The sequence below is a fragment of the Vulpes vulpes genome, chromosome 3, assembly GCF_048418805.1.
Source record: "Vulpes vulpes isolate BD-2025 chromosome 3, VulVul3, whole genome shotgun sequence".
In the NCBI taxonomy this organism is placed as follows: domain Eukaryota; kingdom Metazoa; phylum Chordata; class Mammalia; order Carnivora; family Canidae; genus Vulpes; species Vulpes vulpes.
The window spans coordinates 123,306,219-123,329,241 of record NC_132782.1 but is presented as its reverse complement, the minus strand read 5'-3'; the positions used below and the strand labels follow the sequence as shown (position 1 = coordinate 123,329,241).

At 35.1% G+C, this 23,023-nt stretch overlaps 1 protein-coding gene and 1 pseudogene across 3 annotated transcripts in view; both read right to left on the bottom strand.

The window, feature by feature from the left end:
• Window positions 1-1,326: 1,326 nt before the first annotated feature.
• Window positions 1,327-23,023, bottom strand: part of OLFM3 (olfactomedin 3) — a 190,910-nt gene continuing 169,213 nt past the window's right edge. For all 3 annotated transcript variants that reach the window (XM_025996314.2, XM_072754485.1, XM_025996313.2), the window contains exons 5-6: window positions 5,344-5,450; window positions 1,327-4,240 (exon numbers count right to left, since the gene is read on the bottom strand). In XM_025996314.2, coding sequence (XP_025852099.1) covers window positions 3,563-4,240; window positions 5,344-5,450 — 785 coding nt within the window. In that variant the 3' untranslated portion in view covers window positions 1,327-3,562. The remainder of the gene's footprint in view (window positions 4,241-5,343; window positions 5,451-23,023) is intronic.
• On the bottom strand, window positions 10,593-11,125 carry LOC112918222 (large ribosomal subunit protein uL24 pseudogene; annotated as a pseudogene).

Here is a 23,023-nt window from a genome sequence, read left to right as displayed (position 1 = left end):
TAAATTTTAATTTGATGCCCCCTGCCTATAGTGTTAGGTAGACCACTTTATAGTAGTTCTTCTTGTGGTCCACTTATCATGTGATGTTGGAGAAGGCAAAGTAAGATTTATCTGTAAATGCCCATTCTTTTATAATGCCATAGGAACGCAAGGTGTACATAAAGGATATAATAGGAGACGCCTGGGTGGTTCAGCGGTTGAGCATCTGCCTTCTGCTCAGGGTGTGATCCTGGGATCTGAGATCGAGTCCCTCATCGGGTTCCCTGCATGGAGCCTGCTTCTCCTTCTGCCTGTGTCTCTGCCTCTCTCTCTCTCTCTCTCTCTCTCTCTCTCTCTGTCTCTCATGAATAAATAAATAAATCTTAAAAAAAAAGATATAATCGTACTTTCCCTGTCAAGTCTGCAAGATGCCATTTTTAAATTCTATTTTCAAATGTGTCTGATATATTTCTAGAAGGCTTAGCTTTTAGAAGCTCCACAATGTCTATTTTTTTCATATTTGCTCTAACTTTAAGGGATACTTTTAATTTTGCTAACAGATGCATTCAAATTTACCCATTTGCAGAAATGATTTGGTAATCCTGAGTGCTGAGGAGACCAGTAAGTGTTTTCTATTTTTTTTTTTTGAAATTTACTCTTTAAGGAGAATAAAGCTAAAGGATTATTATATGTAAAACTTACCTTAGTAAGAAGATAACTTTTCTTTTTAGGAGAACATAAAAACAGTTTTGTATAGTTGTATTTAAAAAATATTTTTTTCCGTGTGAAAAATTTATACTTGTAAGTTTGGTAGTGATTTTCAGAAAGAAAGACCATTTTCTTATGAGGAATAAATTGTTTCTGAAGACAGATTTTCATCAGAAGGAGTACTATAGATTGCAAAGATGAAATGACTCTGAGTATAGTGATAAAAACCAGAGATTCTGCATTTATGGTAAATCTTACCTAATTACTTATAGTGTTACATTTAGGCATATCATTATTTTCCCTTTTATCCTACATATTGGGAATTCACCAAAACAGTATCATTTAATGAACTAATAGATATGAGAGTAGATAATAAGTATTGTGATTCAAGTGCCACAAATATAAATGCTAGACACAGTCAGACCATGATCATGTTATAATTTGAATGACGTGGAAGTTTGTTAATGATCCGGTTAAATCAGAAAATACCAGTTGCACAGTTCATTTAGGGTTAAGACTTTCTGTGTTTGGATTTCTTTACTGACTGGATTATGTAAATGATTTTAAAATATTAAATTATTTCCCTCATAAAATTTATTTGAAATGAAAAAAAAAAAACAGTGATTAGAGTAAGTTCTATTTCAGGCACAAAACTGATAATAATTTATTAAGAAAAATGCTTTTAAACTGTAAGTGTTTAATGCAAATCACATTTTTTAACTCATGTTACCCCCACTTCTATGACAATAATAAAATCTGTGCTTGCCCTAGCAGCACATACACTATAAATTGGATATGGTGATGAAACATTACATAGAAAACAATAAAGTGCTTTACAAGCTGCACATCTCACAAAAAAGCTGTGATCATCCAGGTTTTGAATGTATGTGATACTATATTACATCATTTTTTTAAAAAACAAGTAATGAAGACCCAGATATCCATCAGAGGCCATCTACTTAAAAATTCATTCATTTTTGAAGTTGACTTTCTTTCTTCATACAAACTCTTGATATACAAAGTATTGGCTGATTATTTTTTGTGGTGTGTGGACAATGACAAGTGAGTCCCCTAAATTTTCTAACTTTCAAAGGCAGAGGAGAACTTATATAAACATTTTAAAAGAGAAGACAACATTGCAAAAGGACCCAGAGTGGTCACTAAGTCATGCTAACTTTTTGTAGGCAAAAAACAAATGAAATCTCTGTTAAACTTTAACAATCTCAAGATTGAATCATTTAATTCTATGACTTTGACAGTGAGATATTTGAAAATTATGACTGGTGACATTTGAAACGAACTACTCCTAAGTGTGAGCATTTCTTTACACAGTGCTTTATCTGAATTATTGTATCCTTACTTTATAAAGGAAATTGTTATTATGTGTGTGTGAAAATAAACATTGACAACAATTTAAGTTTTACATTATTTGTTCTAGAATATACTTTTTAAATTGTAAAACCAACCCACACTAGTTTCTGTAAAACTGCCTTAGGTAAGTATTTTTAACATATGGAAAGTACATCCAAACTCAAGGATATATTTTTTAAATATTGGTTATGGTTTTGGAGTTATTAACATAAAATCTTAGTAAAGCTTTCTTTTTTGGTTACATTATTTCTGCACACATGAATCAGGGAAACAAGGGATTGCCTTCCCATCTTTTTTCTGAATTGATGTTTTGCACATTTAAGCTGCACAGACAACTCCCATCATTTTCCCATCATTTTCTTTTGCACTAATGTTGCCAGTAACTCTCTAGAGCTCATAATGTAAATCTAGATGACCTACAGAATTTTCTTTTTAAGAGTTTCTATATGTGCTTCATGTACTTCCAGAGTCCTGACATAAGTAATTACATTATTGCAAGTTGTATGTAAAGTTTAAGTTAAAACATTAATATATTTATTTATGAAGAGCAAAATTTGGCTGTATAATAACTGAGTAAAGTCAACTCAAATCCAAATTTTCTGACTCCGTTGCATCTTTGCAAGCAACAACATGGGTTGCTTTCAGTGACGTGAACAGAGTAACTCATCCACAAAACTCAGTTTCAGCATTAGATGTTAGTGATCCAAAAAATTTGGGGTAAAACAAATATTCTACATAAGGGATTTAGTTTGATTTTCCTTCTAGTTTACAAATTTAAGTAAAGGGGCAAGCCAAGAAGATATTTCCTTCTTGACCACATTTGAAAATTGGCCCATAATAATTACTGAGATTAAACTTCAGTGTATTTTATAAAAAATATTACTTACTTTCACAGAAGTGAAGAGATACAATTGCACAATGGTGGTTACAATGGTAGAAATACATATTGCCAATAAAATGTTAGCAAGAGATTTAAAAATGACTGTACAGCACCGCATCAGAGAATTCTATAAAGCAAAATGAGTAATATATTTTTTCCATATAAATAAAACCCTTAAATCTTTTTTTTAGAAATAAATGGGAGGAAAGTGCTTTTTTTTCCCTAATTCCTACCAAAATATTTCCTGATGTAGAGCAAAAGACAGTAAAAAATGGCAGAATTAAAAAAAAAAAAAGACATTCATGCATTTAAGCCATCATTAGTCTCTGACTCTAATATAAGGCAGATCATTAATCTTTTGCAAAACTATAACTTTAGCCACTTAAGCTCTTTTTAGTGCTTTTCATGACAAGGACATGATAGGCTCTGTAAATTTAGGAGTTAAGATGTGTTTCCAACAGGTTAATTTAGACAGGCTTAGCTGCTTTTTGAAAAACCAACTTTATAATAAAAAAATGCTTTGGAGAAATGATGAAAAGTTAGAATAAAGGAAAAACAGAAGGAATTCTATAGAGTTTATCATAAATGACACTGCTTAGATCAGTGAAAACAAATTACATTTGCTTATGTGTCATCCTCAGTCTTAATGATGTGGAAAAGGGTGACATTGAATAGGACCTGGTGACCATTGTTCCAGGCATAAAGAGCTCTATCTCTTGCATTGTAGTCAAGCATGGATATGTGAAAGTATTGGTTATGAAAGGGAATGTCCGTGTACTCATATGTGGAGGTTTTAGTGGAATATGAATAATACACCTTGGCTCCAGTTAAGTGGGAATTGGTGACATACAGTGTCCCACAGATCATGAAAGATTCCCCTGCACTTCTCTTAGGATAGCCAGTGCTCCAGCTCTTCATCACCTCCAAGGTATCTTGGTTAAGTTGGCTGATGACAATATTGCCAGCATTCTGGTTAGTTGCATACACAGCCCACAGCCCAATTTCATCAGCCATTAGGTCGATGTCCGAGAATCCACCCCATGTATAGGGGTACACGTTGTGAAAACCAGCATACTCGAGGCTTCGTTGGGCGAGCACTCTCCCCATATCAAAGCTGTATTTGATGATGATGTTACTCTGATACTTGTTAAAATAGAGTGAGCCGTTGTAGACAACATGGTTAGTTCCTGCCCATTTGAAAGGGAGGTTGTATGTCCTTGATTCAGCCCCACTGACAAAGTCTGCAATTGATTTGTACTCACGAACAATTTTATTGTTAGTATAACTGTCCATGTACCAGACCTGAGGAAAAGGGGGAAAAATAGAAAGAATGACTAAATTCTGTGCTTTTCTGAGAATTCCAAAATGAAATCAGTGAGAGTCAGCACATTTAAATATCACCAGTCTCAGGATCTGGAAGCTACATTATTTTTACTGTTAACCTCCTGCAATGTGATAGCACCACAGGCAAACATAGTGGCATTTTCTGTGTGGAAAGCAAACAACTGAATTTACTGCTTGAAGTTGATATGATTTTTGTTCTATTATTTATTTATTTGACCATTCATTGCATATCGTTGAGTGACTAACCATGTATCAGTGCAGATCACGTCACTTTGTGTTCAGTTATCAGTGCAAACCATGTCATTTTGTTCAGTTATTGCAAAAACCATCCCCTTAAGCAAATTTATTCTTTTGCTCTAAAAAATATATGGTCTAATTTTACACATTTATTTCTCCTTTATGGATACCATAGAAACTTATAGAAACACTTGTTCATTGGATCAGCTTATAGGTACAGCTGCTTTTTAGTGTTACCATTTTATTAATTTAGGTACTAATCTTATTTGTATGTAACCCTTGAGAATTTTAATGTAAACTGAGTTTTTTAATAGACCATAAATAGAGCTATGGTAAGTTTCCAGTATATTGATTTACATAATACAAGCATTGCTAACTTATGAAAATGCACCCCCAAAGTTTCAGTACTATTTACTTTAAAATTATCTCTAGGTTCCAGGGATATTTCAGCTTGGTTAGTGAATTGGCTGCTCTTGAGTTTTCCACTTACTTAGTGTTTTTTTTTTTTTTTCCTCATACTAAGGAGCAGGTTTTAAAAGGAGTATCTAGAGAATTTTGCATACTCATAATTAGCTCTTTATTAGCATAAAACAAGATTAAAACTAATAAAAATCAGGCTTACTTTACTGGTGAATTATAAGATGGAATATTTTACTAAAATAAGGTTGCTATAGATATGTTAATAGCAGCAAACTGAGAACATTTGCAAATAATGTAACATTTTTTAAGTTGAAACTAATATTTCTGAAGAAAATAAATAGTTCAATAGACATAAAGCACAAATAAAACAATTCTAAGCAAAGGTGTTTGTGGAAGCAACATACTCTGTTATTTTTTTCAGACGCTAAAGGATCTGTCATCCAGGCACCAAATCGGGTTCCAGACGTCTTGACTGTAATTGGGCCTGTGATTTTCATCAATTTGCCACATGCTGAAAATACAGAAACATAAACATGTTGGGTGGACATGACCAATGATTGCAACACACATACTTATACCAAAGTCAAATGCATACCATACGCGAGAGCAAAGAAAGGAATCCTGAAATAAAGCAAATCCATGAGATTGGTATCACATATTCTGAGTGAATGATCATTCATATTGGGTGCTGTGCATTTAAGTATAATTTGAACCATGAGTAGCTGCTTTTTTGATGCTCTAAGTCTAAAGAGTGGGAGTTTTAAAATGGGAAATGATTTGTACAGTCCGGAAGAAACAGGAAAATCACTGTCATTTTACCAATTTTGCAACTGTTTTAAGTAAAGAAGTCAGAAAATTAAACAAATTGACCATGGGCCTGTTTACCTGATCACCAGCCCTTCTACCCTTCCCCTGCTCCCATGCCTTGAGACTTCGGACAACTTCTACAAGCCAGAAAGAACTCTATATGCTGATTTTAAGTATTGGAGAATAAGTAGCTCCTGTGAAAGATGTCTTTATAGAATATAGCAATAAAAATTCAATCACAGTCTGCCTGAAAGAGGTACAGTTTTGAAGGATAAATGCTTTGTGCAGATAGCAGGGCCTGATACAGCAGCCATTGAAGGTACAAACAAAATCATTCAAAAAAAAAAAAAAAACCCTCAAGCACTCAAGACCCTAATAGGCACACACAGTGAAAGATACAGAGCATCGGTCACTGTAGTACTTGATAAAAAATTAATGACTTCCTTGAAAAATTGTAATTTTCTTATCACCGCAGCTGCAAGATTTCGGGAAAACCTTGGACTTCATAAATGCCAAAGCCTAAGCCAAACAGAAACCCAGGCATTTTGTGAGAGTTTAAACAGCAAAAATTAAAAGTGACTGATGCAAATTGTGAAAGGCAATATGAGTACCTACAAATGTTGACCCTTAGACTAAACAAAGGAATATCGTTTCCTATCCATTTGTACCCACTCTTCCCCCTTATGTTCTCTTTCTCCTTAAATGTTTTTTTTGTCTTGTTTGTTCCATGTTTCTTCTGTTCTCTGTGTATCCTTAGAATTCATAAATTTCTATTTAGTCCCTACTCCTGGAAAATAAAGAACAGATCCCCAAAGCAAATCAAGGACACTACTAACTGTACCATGGAGCTTATTTTGACTCCTTTCTCTCTCTCTCTCTTCCTTATAAAAACAATCTGCAACTGGAAGAATATTAAGCTGTTCAGTCAGGAAGATGATGGATGATAATGTTACATTTTGTACCACTGTTCAGTGATAGTACAGATTTAGTGATCTCTCAGCACTTCATGAAACCTGAATGGAATACAGTTTTTTCTCCTTTTGTAAAAGAAATTAGATATGATGGCAATTTTATATGCTGTATGTAAATGAATTACTTTATAATTTCCTCATACCTGATAAACTAAGCAAATGATTAAAAAAGACTTTATGGCATTATCTATATTGAATACCAAAACATTGGGCTAAAACTATTTAGATTACATCAACTCAATTTGCTATGAACATATGAACAATAAATGGTAAGTAGTGTCGATTTGAACTAGACAAAAGCAAATATATTTTGAATGAATCTCATTGAGTATATTCTTTGCACAATAAATGAAAGTAATATGATCTTAAATGATGTCCTACATGAATATTTCTAAGTTCATAGTTGATAAGAACTTGAAAATTTCAAGAGAATTGAAATAAATAGGGAGATATCCCATCCCCTGAAAAGTATCACAAAACACATTTCCCCTTAGACATGAATAATAAATTCTTTTGTTAAAATACAAATAGCAAAATTAGGTAAAATATGAAAAGTAACTCTGGTTTATTATGATGGGCTAATACATGTGTTTATCTCCTTTTTTCCTAAGAGCTAATTAAAGTGATAGTAAAGGAGTAAAATGTGGGTGGAAAAGCCCAAAGCAAAGAGAACGGTATGAGAGTCATTAGTAGAGAAGAAACTTAACCAATTTCTAGAAGGCAGAAGGTGATAGAGTGGCCATTAAAGATGTAGGATAAGATAAGATGCATCAGTGTGTCTAGGCAGAAGAGGCAGTTGCAAAAGAGGGAGCAGCTTGCTTTGAAGAAGAGAGGAGACTCACAAACATAGTTATTGTAGGGTATTGGGAGTGATTTAGGGCACTAAAATCATGCCTGAAGAGCAATCAATCCTATCTTCATCCCTAGATCCAGGACCCCAGGAGGCAGCTTAAAAAAATATTTACAAATCTGTGTTAAATACTTGAAAAGGATTAGGGCAACTAATGTAGGCATCGGAGCTCCTGACAAAGGCTCCTGCATTCTGACATTGGTAGTCTCCTGCTTTACTCACTATGGAATGAATAAATATGGCAAGCCCTACCCAAATACACAGTTTCCAAGCAGATTTTATTGTTCAGATCTTTAAAAAATGAGTGGATAACCAAGGATTAGCATGTGTTTTCCAAAAGCTTAAAATGAGACTGACTCAAGTAAAAGTGCAGAGAAAACAGACCCCATAAGACAGAGAATACAGAGAGCAGAAGGACCTTGGTATCTCTAGAGAGTTTGTATATTGTAGACTATGAAATGTAAAATGAAAACACAAAAGAGCTACTAGAAATTAAGACTATAGGGACACCTGGGTGGCTCAGCAGTTGAGCATTTGCCTTCGGCTCAGGGCGTGATTCCAGGATTTGGGATCGAGACCCGCATCGGGCTCCCTGTAAGGAGCCTGCTTCTCCCTCTGCCTATGTCTCTGCCTCTCTCTCTCTGTGTCTGCCTCTCATGAGCAAAGAAATAAATCTTAAAAAAAAGAAATTAAAAATACATGATTGCATTTATAAAAATAGTTTGGAAGATAAAGAGCTATCCCAAAAATTAAAACAAAAAGACATGAATATAGAAAAATATATAGACGCATGTAGGATCAACTTAGAAGCTCCTACATCTGAAGAGCAAGTTTCTACAATGAAAGGAGAGAAAAAAAAGAGTAAATTATCAAAGAAATTATACAGGATATTTCCCCATTTACAAAACCTAAATACAGGTATCCTCTGCCCTTCAAAAGTTTCTGTTCCCCTGAGCAGTGAGAGTGGCATCACCAAGCTCCTTCCCTGGGAGCCATATTCAGTATCTCAGTGTCCTAGCTATGAACTAGGACTGTGAGCACCCTTGCTTTATCTGGATTTATTTTATGTGTCTGTTAGCAAGATGTGTCCTAAGATATCAGAAAAGTCTGAAAGAGATTTTTTTTAAGGTCTGGAAATGCTCAAGAAATTTCCCATATAAAATAATGGCAACTGCTTTGCTTTGTGCCATTTTAGCTTCTGAAAGTTTGCATAGGAATGCTCTACTCTTATATAATGGGGGAAACCTGTGTTCATGTTAGAAGGGCATGGCCTAATGAATGAAAAAAAGATTTACTCTTAGAAAATTACTGTGAAATTTTACAAGTTTAATAATAAAGAGAAGAAATTGGAACTTTTCAGAGAAAGAGTGTGAGTTGGTCACATGCAAAGAGAGAAGAATTTGACTGGCATTGGGCTTATCAATACTGAATGCTGAAAGACAATAATTAGTGCCTTTATCTTTAGGGGAAAAATTAGAGGAAACTATACTAGGGATATTGTTTCACATGTAAACTTTGCAAACTTTGCCTACAATGTACTTTTTCTTAAGAAATTATCTGAGGACATAGTGTAGCAAAATTAACAGTCAACAGAGACAGGGAAGACATTAGACTAGGAAAACAGTAACTTTTTTGTCCCAGAATGACAACTGTGCAGGAGACCTTAAGAGCAATTAGTCCAGAATGGACAGACATGTGCAAGAGGGAGTCTCAGAAGTAAGGGGAATTGATCTACCGAAATACTGTATGAGATTCTCTAAGAAGAAGTGGGTATGGGGGAGTCAATTACTGTACAGAAATAAAAGGAAAGTTCATTTGAACTTAACTCTAATGAATTTCCCTTTTGAATGGCACAGATGACGTGAAGTTGGACTCAGAGAAAAGGAATATATCAGAGTCCACCACCTCACTCCTGAAGAACAACATGAGCACTGTCATAATAATGAAAACATTTGTGTTTAACTTGCAGAATCAGCTAGTAAACTAATTATAGAATACTTAAGAGATATTTCATCTACTCTGATTATAGAAACAACAAAATGTTTCCAACCATGATAACATAAAAGAATAGGGAAAGACCGCATGATGAAAGAATTAAAAATTAGGAGAAGAGATGAAAAAAAGATGGAAGTGTAACTGACATCCTACATAAAAATAGGGTGCTAAGAGAGCTTTCCTATAGTGAATGAAAAAATAATAAAGATTTAAATATGAGGTGTGAAGTTAAAAGTTGCTAAGGTCTAAACTGTGAATAGTCCTAAAATCGTATTATGAGATAAGGAAGTGTCTTTGCCTAAGTGACTTCAGTCTGCATTTTGCTGAGCAAAAAAGTCAGTAAAAATTTTTCAGAATTGATAACCTGCCCACCCAAAAAGTGGAAAAATAAACAGTATTAGAAATATGGTTTTGGCCACCTGAAGCCCTATAATTAAACCTAAATGTGGTTGCCCCTGGAAAAGGAGACTTGCCTTTTATTCTAAGCATATAATTTTCTAATTACGTGTATACAATATTTAAATTATAATTTTAAAAGCTAAAATAGTTGCAAAAACTTAATATTAGCCATTAAATTTAAAAAGCAAAAATCACATTTATGTATTGCCCACTGACAAATAATTTCCAGGTTTTTAAATGCCATGCTTCCTTGCAGGTCTAGGAAGTAGGTGGAAATTGAATATAGAAATAGTCTCCAGAAATAAAAGCTGTGAGTATTCTGAATATTAATTTGGCTTCAGTCCTGTAAGGACTAGATTGAAATTGTGTTCCTTAAACTTCCATCTCTGTCTATAGTTGACATGGCAGTCTCTTTCCCTTTAATTATTTCACTTAAAAAAAATTAGAATCCATACTATGAATTACATTTATCAGTTATTTTATAGAGATGTTAAGAAAAGTTAATAGGTGATTACATTTATTAGTACACGTGTAGGAGCTGTATTAAAAGATATTATGCATGTGATTCAAGTAGAAATGCTAAGTATTTTATTTCAAAATAGTGACTACGACCTAGGAAAAATGTGACCCACTTTGTAGAGAAGGAAAAATCAGTCTAAATTTTCTTGAAAAATACTTTGTTTTTATTTTTTTAGCAGTTTTTATTAAAAGTTGTATATAAGATTACTTCATTCCTGCATCTTCTTAATTGTTTCTTCCTTATATTTGCCCTTTTTCTTTCTTACCTTGGCTTTATGCTCAAGGATCCTGTTTTGGTCTTTATCCAGTTTTAGTTTACTGGTAACCGAGTTGCTAGGGTGAATCCCCACACAAATAGTTGTGCCATTTGCCTCCTCCCACTGTACTCATTCAGTGTAGATGTCACATTTTGTCCTGTAAACCTAGACTATTTTGCAAATTTGCTGATCTTTGTAGTGTCCTTGCCCAACCTACACTTTATCATCTTTTTTGAATGGGCATGCATTCAACATTGTATTTCTGTCTGAGCATTTGCAAAGAGAGGAACAGATACTCTTCCTGTGGATGTGAGAAGGTGTATGGAAATGCCTTTTACATTTCTTGCTCTAGTCAGAAGTCAGAAGTCACACAGGGACTGAATTTCATTTTGACCATCCATTTCAGTGATGGCCACAAAAGAAAAGAGTGGAAATATCTTCTAAAGATGAATGCACTTTTGAAAAAAGATATCTGGAATCTCAGAAGTTTGTTAAGACTAGTTCTGGATATAGATCAATATAATGTCTCAATATGAAATATAAACATAATGGGATGTTCATTTCTATAACACTTTATATCCAGAGGAAATGGCCAAATGGAAACACAGGAAGAAATTATAGTGACCTCAATTGTTTTGATACTGAAAGTGAATGGAGATTTTGTAGTTATGAAGTTTGACTCAACACTTAGCCAGACTATACATACAACTAAAACTCAAAATGAGATTTTTAACCTTCTTTATTGGCAAGGTTAGCTCCTCTAATATAGGTAGTCTCTATTGCCTCAAGGCAGAAGCACAGTTTAGATAAAGCAAGAAGATACAAAGTCCATATTTGCTTCAGATGTATGCATATTTCATGTGTTGATTCCTTTTATGGGTGTGAATGAGTGTCTGAACTCAGTCTATGTAACATAACTTTAATATGAATTGAGATGGATTAGTTAAAACCTGTACAAGAACTATATTTGGAATTAGAAGTTGTGCCATGAACCTCATATAATCATTTCCCAAAACTGACAGCACATCAGTGGCTTGAGGTGTCTTGGCTTCTGTGATGTTTGGATACAACCCAGCATTGTATCCATATGGCAAAGGGATACTGCTGAGCTTAGATCACTTAGGCCAGGAATTAAGACAGAATTTACACCAGGACTTAAAAGCTTCTGACACCTAAACTAAAAATGACTTTGCTGTCTTCTTATAACACTGGATGTTTTTTTCTGAAATACATTAGAGGATAAAATCAATTCTTAATATTTAAGTATAAAATAATTAATTTATTCATTTAACAACCATTTACTGAGAACTTATGTGCCAATACTGTGCTAGGTGCTGGGAATATAAGAGGAAGACAAAATAGGTCCATGTGTTGTAGCTCCTCAAAATACTATTGCCTATCCTTTCCGTTTCTTCTTTTATTCTTCTTTTTGTTTTTTGAATCATCTGACAAGGAAAGTTAAATGAAGAAGTGATTTCAGACTAAGACTATATTGAGAGAAAAAGAATGTAGCATTGAGACCACTGAATATCTCTTGATATTAAATAATTACAGAAAGTCTTCCACTAAGCTTACTTAGATAACTTGAAATTTATCTCATTTTAAACCACTTTTACCTTTACTGTTCTACAAAACATAAATTGTCAAACACAGAAACCAGCAAGTTCAAGTAGTTTCCCATGTTTAATTTTCTATGAACATGAGGGGGTGCCTGGTTGGCTCAGTCAGCTAAGTGTCTGCCTTCAGCTCAGGTAATGATCCAGGGTCCTGGGATCAAGCCCTGCTTTGGGCTTCCTGCTCAGCAGGGAATCTGCTTCTCTCTTTCTGCCCTCCTTCCCTGTCCCCTGCCCCAGTTCTCTCTCAAATAAATAAAATCTGAAAAAAATTAATGTGAGGGTCAAGAAAGGACATATTTAGCAATTGTATTTCTTATTAGGTCCCACTGATTTGGTCTTGCATATATGTTTTAATGGTAGTTGTCCTGACTGTGTGAAGAAAACTTATTTCCATAATATAGTAAATCAATGTAATTTTGCAAACTTTGTGAGATTTCAGTGATTCTGTGTGTGTGTGTAATGGGTTTTTATGTTAGATGTAGACCATTTTAAAAATATACATGTAGGGGCACCTGGGTGGTGCAGTCAGTTGAGTGTCAGACCCTTGCCTTAGGCTCAGGTCATGATTTCAAGGTTGTGAGATTGAGCCCTGTGTCAGGTTCTGCACTGAGCATGGAGCCTGCTTGAGATACTCTCTTACTCTGTGCCTCTTGCCCCACGCCACTTGCACTTGGTCACTTAAAAAAAAAAAAGGATAAATATGAAACTATGTGAGCCCTGGTTCCAAATAAAGATATTTTATATGTAGTCTCTGGCCAGAGAGATTCCTGTGAACATTTATGAACTTTGTGTTTTGCATTCTTTGATTCTTCTATATGATTCCTCTCTCCATCAATATCCTCCATGTGTCACCCATTAGCTATCGCCCATCTGCTCAGTGACTCACAGTATGCAATGCCAGCCTTTGTCTTCCTGGCATTTGACTTTGATCCACCATAACTTTCCACCCCACAGTGACATTCTGAGTAAACTAAAATTTATAGCATTAATCTACAAAGCACACTTGAAGTGAAAAATTATAATGGCTCAAAGCATCAACAATTTAAAAATAATATCTTAAATGAGTCATTTATTAATTTACTCACTTATTCATTTTATTACTCATTAATTCATCAAGCTAAGATTTAATGAGCATCAAGCACTGTTCCACGTACTAGAACTGCAATGGTAAGCCAAAACATGACATATTTTTTCTGGTTTCATTTTGAAGAAAGCTTCCATTTTGAAGAAAAAGGGGCTAAAACAAGTAAGCAAAAAGGAAATATATCAGGAAAATTTTAATGCAAATATTTAAGTAGAATAATTAGATAGTGACAGGGGGGTTGCTGCTTTAGATTGGGTGAGTAGGGAGGGCCTTTCAGAAAGGGTGATATCTAATCTGAGATCTAATTGACAAGAAGTCAGCCATGGCTTCATCAAGATAAGAAGCTTCTGCAAAGTAAAGGAAACAGTCAACAAAACTAAAAGGAAACTATAGAATGGGCGAAGATATTTGCAAGTGATATATCAGATAAACGGCTGGTATCCAAGATATATAAAAAAAACTTATCAAACTCAACACTCAAAAAACAATCTAGTCAAGAAATGGGCAGAAGTTATGAACAGACATTCTCCAAAGAAGACCTACACATGGCCAACAAGCATATGAAGAAATGTTTCATGTCACTTGCCATCAGGGAAATACAAATCATAACCACAATGAGATACCACCTCACACCAGTGAGAATGGCTAAAATTAACAAGACAGGAAAAAACAAATGTTGGAGAGGATGTGGAGAAAGGGGAACCCTCTTGCACTGTTGGTGGGAATGTGATCTGATACAGCTACTCTGGAAAACTGTGTGTAGGTTCCTCAAGAAGTTAAAAATAGAGCTACCCTATGACCCAGCAATTGCACTACTGAGTATTTACCCCAAAGATACAGATGCAGTGAAACACCGGGACACCTGCACCCCAATGTTTATAGCAGCAATGTCTACAGTAGCCAAACTGTGGAAGAAGCCACGATGTCTTTCGACAGATGAAAGGATAAGGATAATGTGGTCTATGTACACAATGGAATATTACTCAGCCATCAGAAAGGATGAATACCTACCATTTACATTAATGTGTATGGAACCGGAAGGTATTAAGCTAATATTAAGCTAATTGCAATAAGTCAATCGGAGAAAGACAATCATGTGGTTTCACGCACATGTAGAATATAAGAAATAGTGAAAGGGACTATAAGGGAAAAGAGGGAAACTGAGTGGGAAAAATTAGAGAGGGAGACAAACCATGAAAAACTGCTAACCCTGGGAAACAAACAAAGGGTTGTAGAAGGGGAGATGGGTGGGGGAATGGGGTGACTGGGTGACAGATGTTAATGGGGACACATGATGTGATGAGCGCTGGGTGTTATACCATACGTTGGCAAACTGAGTTTAAATAAAATTTTAAAAACAGAAAAGAAAAAAAAAAGAAGTCAGCCATGGAACCATAAGTCGAAGGGAAGGATACTGAGGCAGTGGATCAGCTAAGAGAGGGCAGTATTAAAGCTGGGGAGTAGGAGTTAAGGCATCTGACTGTCTGGATTTGTATCCTGATTCTATCACTTACTCTCTGGGGATCTTGAACAGTTTTTAACCTCCAAGTGTCTCCTGGATATCAACAGTAATGATATCTATTTCACAGGGTTTTTGGGAAGATTAAAAAAATTATATAACTTAATAAATATTAGCTATTCTTGTTGTCCTCACTATGGCCCTATATCTGGATATGCTTGATGAGTTAAAAGATACAGAAATTAACAACAACAACAAAAAAGGCTAGTATGTCCAGAGCACACTTGGAAAAGGAGATGAGGTTAGCTAAGTGGTCCAAAACTGAAGCTATGTAAAATCAGAATTTTTGGATTTTATTCCAGGTATGATATAAAACTATCGGGGAATTTTAAGAAGATGGGATAGTGGCAGATTATGAGCCAGCTTCTAAAAATATGACTCTAGGTGGCATATGGAAAGGAATTACAGAGGGAATATTGTATAGACAGAGAGGCCAGTTAAAAGATTATCTTGGGCCAGGTGAGATGATGGAAGTGGTGATGGAGATGGAGAATAATAGATGGTTTGGGTCACAATCTTGGGATACAGTTGATGAGACTGGCTTCAGAATAGATGTTATAATGGAAAGTAAAAAGAGGAATTGAAGAAAACCTTAAATTAAAAGATAGTCCAAGATAACATCCCAATTTTGGCTTGTCCTAGCTGGGAAGATTGTAGTTGCCATTTACTCACAGGAAGTAACTGAAGAAGGGATGAGTATGGGAGAAAAGATCAAGAATTCAGTAGAGATTATTTTAAGTTGTTCATGACTGGTATGCATGCCAGTGGAGGTGTAAAGAGGATAGTTAAAAAATCTAGGGAGCATAGACACCCTTTTGAGATACAGCTTTAACAGTCTGGTGAAAGCCAGAGGCTAAATATTGCCTTAGAGGAAGGACATGTACAGAAAAAAGAAAAGCATTTAGAACAGAGCTCTGGGGCATTGTGACCCAGCAAAAGAGCCCAAAAGAAGCTACAAATGGGACCTAAAAATAGTGTAGTATTAAGAAAAAAAAAAAAAAAAACAGTGTTTTAGAAAGGATGAAGTACTGACTTGTGGGGAATACCACTGAGATATCTAATAACCTCACAGAAGTGATCATGGAAGTTAGCAGCAAGGAGCCACTGGTGACCACAAGAATCAAATGGAGATGGTATGTTAAGAACAGAAACTGGATCACAGTTGGTTTTGAGGACTGTAAATTAAAGCAGCAGCTATAGAAGATTCTTTCAAAGGAGAAAAAGCGGAAAGAGGAGGGTAGAGAAATAAAGGATTATGGGAACATTTTATTATTGTGCTGATGTTATTGTTTAAGAAAAGTTTGTTTGCCTCTGCGAATAATCTATTAGAGAGGGGAGATAGAAAAGAGAATTATTAAATAAATGAACCCCATGAGTAGATGGTAGTATAATCTATTTAGGAACCATGATAACCATGCCTCTATCTTTTTTATACTTTTTTTGGAGGGGGATGGGAGAAGTATCTTTGTTTTTGACTTCTACAAATTCCCAGAAATTTTCCATGGAAATGTTTTTGTAGTATATTCCATCCAGGTTAGAATGCTGAGGTGAGTGTTAAGAGATCCGGTTTCCAATCTAAGCTGTAGCATTAAAATTGAATAATACACTTTGTCTCTGGGATGGAGTTTCCTCCTCTCAAATGAAAATTCTGAAGCTTGCTATTTCCTTATTCTGACTAAGGAAACACTGAGTGGATAGAGGATCAACAAACTTTTATATGTTGCTGGGAAGAAGGTGGTATTTGTGGGTTGTTGTAAAATACATACACATCATCAGGGTGATCATGGTCACCATCATTATCATCTACTCTCACTCTTGGGAAGCCAAAAAACAGGACTCTCAATGTTGATTTCTTTGCAGCTGAAGTTTATCTTCCAAATAGTTATTTGATTCCAAGCTAAAATTCATCTTGATAATGAAATTGGTAAAATTAAAGGTGCAGGAATTTACAAACAGCTGGATGCTTTTTTAGTTATAATTTTATGGACCGTAATGTCAAGTAAACACAGGTATTTTCAGATTCTGATGGAATGGAGAAATTGTAAAAATAAAGTAAAATAAAATAAACAATAGAAGTCATTTCTATTTCTTGGCTCCTGAAAACTAGTTTTTGTTCAAATAAATCATTATCTTTCTTACTTCACTCTCACTTTCTATGAGGACAAAACCAGACAGAAAGGATAATTTCCTCAAATGCCTGGAAGACAAATGTTCTTGCAAAAGTGGATGGCAAAGAAGGAAGTTAAGAGTCTTGCTTCATTGATTTTCTCCTGCTATGCTCCTCTGTCTACAGAGAGGCACATGAAAATATTAGCATTTTATAATATATTACATATATACGGTTGTATATATTCAGAAAATATACTGAACAGATAGTTTATGAAAGTGACCGTTTTATTTTCTAATGACTTTTAGACATTAAACTCTTTACAACCAGTTGCAATCCATATTTATCAATCAGTAGCTCAGGAAAATATATCATTTGGGATTCAGTGGATCTGTGTTTGGATCAATGAAGCATAAAAACCATCTGTCTTTTGTTTATTTCTTCAATATATAATTGTATCTTGTAATATCCTGGACTAACAGCTTCTGGATTTAAATCCTAAGGCCATGCCCATATAAGTAAATTAAATGGAGTAGTGAATCCGTTTATGACAGAATGTTGTTTCTTTTTACTTAAGGCCATTGGAGAACTCATGTAGCAAGTAGATATGATTTGATCTTTTACGTCTATTAAAGCTACTGAAAATAAGTTTATGTCTACCATACACAGTGAATTCTAGTAAAATATAGTAAAATCTATGCATATTACTTAAGATTTTATTTGTATATTTAATCTTACCACTTATACTACTGATAGAAAGGTGGGGATAATGATGGACATAATTGATGTATTATTGGGGGCACTAGAATGAGTTTTCTCGATGGGTGTCTGGTAAATAAGGTCAAGAATAATATGTTTTTAATATCTGTATTTTTCTAAAATTAAGAATTCTAAATTTATTAAGCTATTATAATTAGCATTTTATTATATATTGCATGTGCATGGTTCTGTATATTCAAAAGTACAGTGAATAGGCAGTTGAGGAAAGTGAGCATTTTATTTCTCTTGATTTGATTTATGAAATTATTTTAAAAATTATCTCATTTTTTTCTGAGATAGAGCTTCTATTTTGAACATATGTTTAAGGGGAAGCCTATTTAACATACAAATTAAGTGGAGCAGAATTGTATGATAAAATCCCAAATAATTTGACAATTCATGCTTTCTTCTAAAAGCACAATTTTTATATCCTTAAAAGTCTTGTTATTTAGTTGTAATCTAGGAAAATGTAGGACATAAAAAGAAAGATAAATAATAAATCAATTTATGGTAAAGTATGCTAATTACCCCAAAATGTGGAAAAATAATGAGGGTTCCAGGATTCTGGGAGAATGAGTCATCATCACCAAGTGCTTGGATACTGAGCAGCTGCATTCTATATTACAGTCTAGAATTTTAGGGAGAGTAGGATTGTCCTTACTAAATGACTCATTTGAAGATCTTCTCAATTTAATTCATGGGGTTATTCTTGTAAATTTCTCCTACTAAATTTCCAAGTTAAATCTTCACTCCAATCCACTCCAGGCACACAGTTTAACTTTTCTCTTAATTCCTGCTTTCACTGAGATTTTCAGTGTCATGCTTTAGGTGCTCGGTAGAACCAAATATCTTATGTTTTGTAATGTAATGTTGCATTACCATTGAAACAAGAACAGATGGCAACAGAAAAAAGGTTAATGAAGGCTGTGCTTTTGTTATCTTTTTTCCTTAAAGATTTGTGTGTTTTATAAAAGATCCAGATGTTTTATATTTGACATACACTGATTTATTTCTTGAATGCAACATAAAGATTTTTGTTTTAAAAATATTTGCTCTCAGGGCCCCTGGGTGGCACAATTAAGCAACTGACTCTTGGTTTTGGCTCAGGTCATGATCTCAGGGTTATGAGATCCAGCCCTGTGTCAGGTTCTGTGCTCAGTGCAGAATCTGCTTAAGACTCTCTCTCTCCCACTCCCTCCACTCCTTCCTTTTCTCTCTCTCCAATAAATAAATCTTAAAAAAAAATATTTGCTCTCAAATCCTCGGTAGACACTAATTTTTACCTACTATGTTTCAGGTGTTTTATGATAGTCTACAAGAATTCAACTGAAATAGGACATAGATGACCCCTGACTTCTCAGAGGAGGGACTTTTCTTTAAGGGAGTAGAGATTACAAAAATTTTAAGAAAGCACATTTTTTTTGGAATGGAAAATTTCCAGAACAGAAATTTCTGAAAAATATGTCATGGGGGGTGGGATGGGGAACTCTTAGAGACTGTGCCAGGGGAGTCCAACCACATAAAGGAGCAATCAGAGAAGGCCTCATAGGAAAGTTGGTGTCTGGTATGTAAAATGCAAAATCATTAGAATTTGGATAGGTGAGATGGAAGAGTGTCCGTGACAGGGTGGAAGGTCAATATCCAGGCAAGAAAACATGCATGACTGAGGAACTGAATGATTAGAATGGCTAAAGCTTAGAGGGAGTACATGATGAGAACTTATGAGACAAGGGCTGGAGAATTAGGCAGAGTCCATGTCATCAAGATGGACCATGAAAAGCTATTTTGATTTAATTTTAAAAGAAACTCATTTAAACATAGGTGTAGTATGATTAATTTGCATTTGGTAATGATTACTCTAAACACCCCAAATGGTGGAGAGGCAATGACTTTGGGTAAAGAGGAGTGGGTAGGAGGCCATTGCAGTTTCCCAAATGAGAGGTGATGAATGATGGTCTGGGTTAGGGTGATGGAAGTGAGGAAGCAGGAATGAGGTGCTTTAAGAGATTGACTGGAGAGAGGAATGACGTGAGTGCATGTGCATGAGTTTTAGGAAAGGATGAAAATGACTCTCTAGCTCCTTTCTTTCTACACTAAGAAAAAGAAATCCAGGGAAGAAATCTGCCTTTAAATTCAGAAGGAAGTTGAGTTTAAAAAATGTTGCTCCAACACGTACCTTTGGTAAATAATTTAAACTTTCTGAGCATAAATTGCCAATGATATTGCCTAAGTTCTTGCAGTGGTTAGAACTAACCCACGTAAAACAGCTGGCATAGTGCTTGCCAAGCAGTAGGCTGTAGTTACCTTCTTTTGTGCTCATTGTCTCCACTAGAATGCAGACTTCATAACAGTAGAGGGAGACAGTGTGCTACTCATCTTTGTATCACCAACTACCCACTGGAGTGCCAGCACATATTGGAGAGTCAATAAATATTTAGTGAATGAACAAATAAGACTATTACCACACTATTACCACATAGACAATTTCCCTTAAAAATCTAATTTGGTATAAACACGGTAAAGACAGTAACCCAAATTTCATAATTGGGACTTAAGGTTTTGAGTGCTACTGCTACTTCTATTGAACATGAAGCCTCAAAACTCTTAGTAGAAAGATGTGCCCTGTGCTTCACTAGATGGCACCACACCATTGCCCTAAAATAGAACGAACTTGAGGGAGTGGGGAGCAGAGGACTAAAAAGCCTGATTATAACGCACATTAAACTTCCATTGATGTTCTCAGAGTATGTGTGTGAGATCTTTAACCGTGCTTTTTTCATCAAATTCTTACATGCATATAATTATATTTTGCGTGTCTGGGAACCGGGTATTTAATTAAGCACATGGGGCTTTATTCTGTCTCTCATAGGAGAAAATTAAGCAGTTAGGAAAGAGCATTACTGTGTCTCATTCAGGCCACTAGGGTGCATTACTATGGAAGCTTTTTTTTTTTTTCTTTCCCCCTAATTTCTATTTTCTCTAAAACTTTAATTCTCTAGTAGAAATAAGTGAAGTTGTGCTCTAGTGCTGTTAATGGCCTGTGATTTCCTTAACTGCCTTATTCACTGTTTGGGAGTAACTTAGACCTTGCAGGCAATGGGCCTAGTTTGTTTTTTAGTATCTTAAAATTTATGTGATATATAGTGTGACATTTTCCCTAAAAGCAAATTCACCGAAAAGGTGAGTGGAGATGCATTCATCATTGTTACAATTTTATTCTCTTGCCCCAATCCATTTCTGCCCTCTGCTAATTGGTTTTGTGTGTTGAGAGCAAGGATGCCACTGATGGATGAGCCTTCTTGTTCCTGTTACTATATTGAGGATACCATGTTTATCCAATGTCCCACTATAGATCCAAACAGCAGAGCAACTGGATTTTAGATGCTTTTAGAACACTGAACCCCAGATTTTTTTTCTCTTCATGTCCAGTTAATGGTTCTCCTGTTGATTAACATCTGTTTTCTGAGTCCATGTGTTCTGATATTTTGATAATTGGGCATTTACTTATCAGTTAATAGTAGGCATAAAGTTAAAAGGGTTCCCAGAGATAATTTCATATAATTTTTATTCAAAGTCCCAGGAAGTATAAGTACTAAGTAGTGTTAAACTATTTTTTTAAAGATTTTTTTATTTATGATAGACAGAGAGAGAGAGAGAGAGAGGCAGAGACACAGGAGGAGGGAGAGGCAGGCTCCATGCCGGGAGCCCGATATGGGACTCGATCCCGGGACTCCAGGATCGCGCCCTGGGCCAAAGGCAGGTGCTAAATCGCTGAGCCACCCAGGGATCCCAGTAGTGTTAAACTATTAACTTAAGGCACCACTCTCAATCATGTGTTTGTGTTTTCTTGGCAAATATACTTCTTTTCAAACTGGAGTCATTTTTAAAAGGATAATATGAAGATTCTGTTATTTATTTTTTCAGGAACCATGTGACTTCATACCTTATGTCATTAGGTCTGTCTGTCTCTACCTGGACGTGTTCTTTACATTGTAATTAATGGTTGTGATTCCGTTGATAAATATACTTTCTGCTTAGGAGACTCTCAGTAAGTAGTTCTGCTTGTTCTGTAGATCTGTTGTGATGGAGAAAAGTACCCAGTTCTTGGGACAAAAAGAAGCATAAATAAGTTAGAGTCATTGTGGCACTGGCCTCTCTTCTAAGTAAATAGGGACCTCAGAGCTGCTAATAATCTAGAAAAGAGTTTATAATGTGTGAGAATTATTTCCAGTTTCTTGTAAGGTCATATCAATTAACTCAAATAGCAACCATCTCATTAAATAAGAAAGTTGAACACTATTTTATTGCTGTTTGATATTTGCATTGGTAGCTAGGTTTTGTTTTTGATTAGTTAAAATAAAAATAAATATTAACTAATTAATGTACTTAATTTGACAGTCACATTCTTTCAAACTTTGTTGCCTATGAGGGCAAATTAATAAAAAGAGCCTTTGATGTTAAAATAAAAAAAAAAAAAAAATATATATATATATATATATATATATATATATATATATATAGTGGATCACAGTCCTAAGGCCTAAGAATACCATGGAAATATCCATGGTTCAGTAGGAAGAAATAGGATGAATTTATGTCCACTTAAATTAATCCCCTTTGTCCCAAATATCATTTTCAATATTGGAGGAGGCTGTGTGTGGGAGAGTTATATGTAGACTGAAAAAAAACTACACGGGATTATGAAAGACCTGAAAGGAATGTAGATTTCTTTTTTTTTTTTTTTTAAAGATTTTATTTATGTATTTATGGGAGAGAGAGAGACAGACAGACAGACAGACAGGCAGAGGGAGAAGCAGGTTCCGTGCAGGGAGCCCGACATGGGACTCGATCACACCCTGGGCTGAAAGCGGCGGTAAACCACTGAGCCACCTAGGCTGCCCAGGAGTGTATATTTCATTTCCTAACTGCAACATTATTTCTGGCTGAGTCAACTCAGAATATATGTTAGAAGCGAAATTCATTTCTAAAATTAAGTAAATTCCAAGAATTTTCCATGCCAATCTCTCAAAAACCTGACTGGCACACTTTAAGTTTCAAAGTGTTTACTAGCTAGAACTATCCTATGCCTTTCCTTCCTTTAGTAGAGTGTGTGTACTTAGCAGATATCTGGTCTTGGTGTACAAAGCTTATGGCTTGGGTTTATCATAAGATGCTAGAAATAACCAAATGAATCGATTCTC